Source organism: Octopus bimaculoides, chromosome 21 (assembly GCF_046866305.1).
Source record: "Octopus bimaculoides isolate indiv1 chromosome 21, ASM4686630v1, whole genome shotgun sequence".
Taxonomy (NCBI): Eukaryota; Metazoa; Mollusca; class Cephalopoda; order Octopoda; family Octopodidae; genus Octopus; species Octopus bimaculoides.
Genome location: NC_142948.1, coordinates 18,265,409 through 18,268,446, shown reverse-complemented (window position 1 = coordinate 18,268,446; position 3,038 = coordinate 18,265,409). Strand labels below are relative to the sequence as shown.

The window sequence follows — 3,038 nt, the reverse complement described above, 5'->3', positions numbered from 1 at the left end:
AGGGAACAAGCACATTAAAAGAATCAGGGAGATTGCATTTTTCATGTATTTTTAATGTATTTTTTATGTAATTTTTTATGTAATTCTCACTGGTCTTGCCCGATTACATTTTTGTTATTTCGCTAAATTCCCTTTGAGAATTATTCGGGCTTAGTAGACACATGACATGTGATCTTCTTCTAGCACATTAGCAGTCCACCTAGTGGCCTCCTTTATATATATTTTTATATATACATATACAATAATCCTTTGAGATCTCAGATATTTTTTCTGAATCTCCTTGATTCTTTTAATGTGCTTGTTCCCTGGTATTAAATTGATATTAATTAATATCCAGTTTTTTTTACCCTATTGTTTAATTTAATTAACCATAACCAAATTCTCAAAGTTGGTATATTCGATGCTGAAATATTTTTCTGCGGAGATATTTCCGGATTTAGCGCGCAAAAACGAAGCCTTTTGAATCTTACCATAAATATAATTTAATAGAACCGTATACGCGTGCTCCACGTGTGGCGTACAAATAGTATGTGATCGTGTAAATTGTATCTATCCAACGGTCTGTACTGATGAGAAACAGATATTTTCGGTAAGAAAGTATTAATTTCGAAGCATGTTTACAGATAATTGTACTTTTTATGTAATTTTCACTGATCTTGCCCGATTACGTTTTTGTTAACTCGCTAAATTCCCTTTGAGAATTATTCGGTCTTAGTAGACACATGACATGTGATCTTCTTCTAGCACATTAGCAGACCACCTAGTGGCCTCCTTTATATATATTTTTATATATACATATACAATAATCCTTTTCTGAATCTCCCTGATTCTTTTAATGTGCTTGTTCCCTGGTATTAAATTGATATTAATTAATATCCAATTTTTTACCTTATTGTTTAATTTATATATATATATATATATATATATATATATATATATATATATATATATATATACTTTATTTAAAAGCAGCAGAAATATAACAAAAGACTCTTACTCGGAGTTTCACGTTCCTGTTCATCGGACAGTTTTAAACGGGAACGTGAAACTCCGAGTAACAGTCTTTTGTTATATTTCTGCTGCTTTTAAATAAAGCATATTACTCTACCTCTGGTATTTGAGTACTTATTTTTCCACCTTGTTGCACATTTACGTGCTTACTCCGGTATATATATATATATATATATATATATATATATATATATATATATATATATATATATATATATATATATATAAGGTAACAAACAAAGGAAAAAAATTCCTTCAAAGGGGTGTGTAAAACATTCAATTCACTGGTACGTCAGTTAAATACCACATAAATATGGGTATAATGCAAATTATGAGCAATAAATTAAATAGAGAGACAAAATTGACAATCCGATAATTTATTTATATTATAATATAACATGAATAAACGATTATTTAACCCCCCCCCCCCCAAAAAAAAAGGTAATAACGTGTTTCGGCTTATATACATTTTTTGATATATAAACAATTCAATTCCCTTATAAGTCACATGAGGGCAATAGTACGTAGATAGACGAAATTCCTTGTGAAAGAATTGCTGTATTGTAAACAAAAATTGTTCAAATGCCTATGTATTATGAGCATGAGTGTTAGCCGTTCAACTACATATCCGTTACATTAAAGATTAAAAAAAAACAAAAAGCATGATTGGAGCTTCTTTACTTCTTTTTTACTTCTTTTACTTGTTTCAGTCATTTGACTGTGGCCATGCTGGAGCATCGCCTTTAGTCGAGCAAATTAACCCCAAGTCTTATTCTTTGTAAGTCTAGTACTTATTCTATCGGTGTCTTTTGTCGAACCACTAAGTTACGGATACTTAAACACACCACCATCGGTTGTCAAGCGATGTTGGGGGGACAAACACAGACACACAAACATATAAAAACACACACACACACACACACACACACACACACATATATATATATACGATGGGCTTCTTTCAGTTTCCGTTTACCAAATCCACTCACAAGGCTTTGGTCGGTCCGAGGCTATAGTAGAAGACACTTGCCCAAAGTGACACGCAGTGGGAATGAACCCTGAACCATATGGTTGGTAAGCAAGCTACTTACCACACAGTCACTCCAGCGCCTATTTTTAATAGAAAGCAATGAAGAGGAGGTCAATTTAGTTTAAGAACTCAACCGGATTATTGACTACTTTCGATTCATGAACAACAGAGTCTATAGATTTATAAGTATGTTCGTTTTCTAGTAAACGTTTCACGAATCATTCATTTAAATAATTCACTGTAAAGTTCTTTGGTGACAAGATTGCTCTTTCGCACAACCAAGCAACATTTGTATAATTTGAAATTATACCTGGAGAAACTTTTTCAATAAATTCATCAAGCGAGCTGACCAAGGTGCAGATTTTTGATGGATTCAAGTCACCTTCATGATTGATATCTAGCCTTCCTTCTCCAAGTTGCATAATAGCATGTGCCCTCATATTTGTAGAAAGCTTTAGCACTTTGATATGTTTCCATAAAACAGAAATTTCCCAACATGCTTTCAATTCATCCGCCTTTGTTCCCCTAGGAATCACTTGCAAAGTTTGTCTGAAATCTCCTGGAAGTACCACTGGCACACCTCTCATCAAACAATTAGAATTGCATAAATCCTGCAGCATTCTGTTAACAGCATTTACTGATTTTTTTTTATGGAGCGACATTGTAGCTTCGTGCCATATGATTAAAGAACATTTCATGAGAACTTGAGCTAAAGAACTAATATTACAGACAGGTTCATCATTTGAAGTTATACTGAATGGGAGCTCGAATGCTGCATAAGCTGATCGACCTCCTGGAAGTAAAGTCAAGGCAATTCCAGAGCTCGCTAGAGCTAAGACTCTACTCCCTGGAGCGAAGGCGGGAGAGATATGCAATAATATACATCTGGAAGATCCTGGAAGGGTTTGTGCGAAATTTTGGCATTTAAAGCTACACAAATACTAGAATGGGTCACCTCTGTACAGTGCCAAAGATCTCAACAATGCCGTCACGCTTC

At 33.8% G+C, this 3,038-nt stretch overlaps 1 protein-coding gene across 1 annotated transcript; it reads right to left on the bottom strand.

Annotated features, from left to right (window-relative positions):
- Window positions 1–2,259: 2,259 nt before the first annotated feature.
- LOC128250421 (uncharacterized) lies at window positions 2,260–2,703 on the bottom strand. The gene has a single exon (XM_052975315.2). The coding sequence runs from the start codon at window positions 2,701–2,703 to the stop codon at window positions 2,260–2,262; it is 444 nt and encodes a 147-aa protein (XP_052831275.2).
- Between the last annotated feature and the right edge of the window lie 335 nt (window positions 2,704–3,038).